General features: G+C 44.1%; 1 protein-coding gene across 1 annotated transcript; it reads right to left on the bottom strand.

Moving 5' to 3' along the window:
* Window positions 1–44: 44 nt before the first annotated feature.
* Pmar_PMAR008848 (hypothetical protein) lies at window positions 45–665 on the bottom strand (the record flags this gene model as incomplete). Its single annotated transcript, XM_002781515.1, has 1 exon — window positions 45–665. A coding segment is annotated over one exon (621 nt), but the record flags the coding sequence as incomplete, so codon positions are not given.
* Window positions 666–1332: the final 667 nt, after the last annotated feature.

Raw genomic sequence — 1332 nt, 5'->3', positions numbered from 1 at the left:
CATCCTAATAACGTGACCCACAGTACACAAAGTAGACTACGCACCAAAGCTTCAGAATCCATATCCAATGCGTTGATAACATCCTTACCAGCGTAGCGACTGCGAAACTTCGTCCTACCGTGTAGAACAAAGAGACGTAAGCTAGGTTGCATAACCCCCCAAACTTCTGGTAGTATCATAACAGACCTCAGTACCGGGATATTCATAACCAACCATTCGAACGAATTCATATCCGCCTGCTTGAGAGAAGGAACCGCCATAAACCCCAACCAATCAACATGGAGATAAGGTAAACGGTTACGACTCTTACTAGAACCAGCACCTTTTATAGCATCGGAGGTATACTGATAATTAATGGTGGGACAACGGAATCGTTGCTGATGGACCACATCAGAATAAGACACATTAGGGGTCAAAACCACATGACGCAACTCATCAATAGGCTTAATACCCGTATCACCATCGATAGGGCTTCTATCACAAACCTTCTTGACCAACTTTTCAAGAACTTGACCCCTCTTATCAGCAACATCCTTGTTCTGGTCGGTATACTGAACTGCTTCATCCAACAACTCGATGAAGGTAACCATCTCCTTGGTATCGATAGACTCATCCTTACTAATCTTCTCGAAGCGAACCATCAAATCATCGATAAGCATACCCATTATCGTAGAGAATGAGAAAAAACCCAGTAAAGAGAGCACCTGTATCAACACAGTAAGTGCTTCTCAACCCTCACAGATAGATAACCACCAATAGAATACTAGCGGCTTCAATCCGACGGATAAACGCGAGATATCGAGAGAAACCCCTCGAACAACAAACCCGCGATAAACCGTTCCTCAAGACTACTGAGCGTCACCCAGTCTATACAGAGCTGAGGACGTAACACTCGAATACTCTACTGACGTCTAGAATTCCTCAACGTAGGTATACGACTCACACTCCCTTCGAGAACAATGAAGGAACAATGAAACGGCTCGCAACAGTAACCGCGCGACCGAAAATAAGGGAATCGCAAGAAATAACAAGAGCGCAAGTTCAGCACGCCTTAGGCAAAACGGCTGAAAACCAGATCAATCTCCAACGCAGAGAGAGACCCCAAGCACCCCCGGTGTGCACGTTCGTGGTGGAAATAATCAAACAATAATAGATAATCTACTGACAATTGTGGAGGGATAACCCTCAACTAGTAGCAGTTAAAACCTCACATCTCAAACCTTAATAATCACAATAGCAGTTTATCATCGCATCACAATAGTCAGAAGACAACCTTATTTAAACTATAGAGTGACGCGGCTCAAGACGATCTTCAGCAACTCCTCCAAATCT

The sequence above is a fragment of the Perkinsus marinus genome (genome assembly GCF_000006405.1).
Source record: "Perkinsus marinus ATCC 50983 genomic scaffold scf_1104296942004, whole genome shotgun sequence".
Taxonomy (NCBI): Eukaryota; Perkinsozoa; order Perkinsida; family Perkinsidae; genus Perkinsus; species Perkinsus marinus.
Note: the sequence above shows the minus strand (reverse complement) of the source record. Positions and strands in the feature narration are given on the sequence as shown.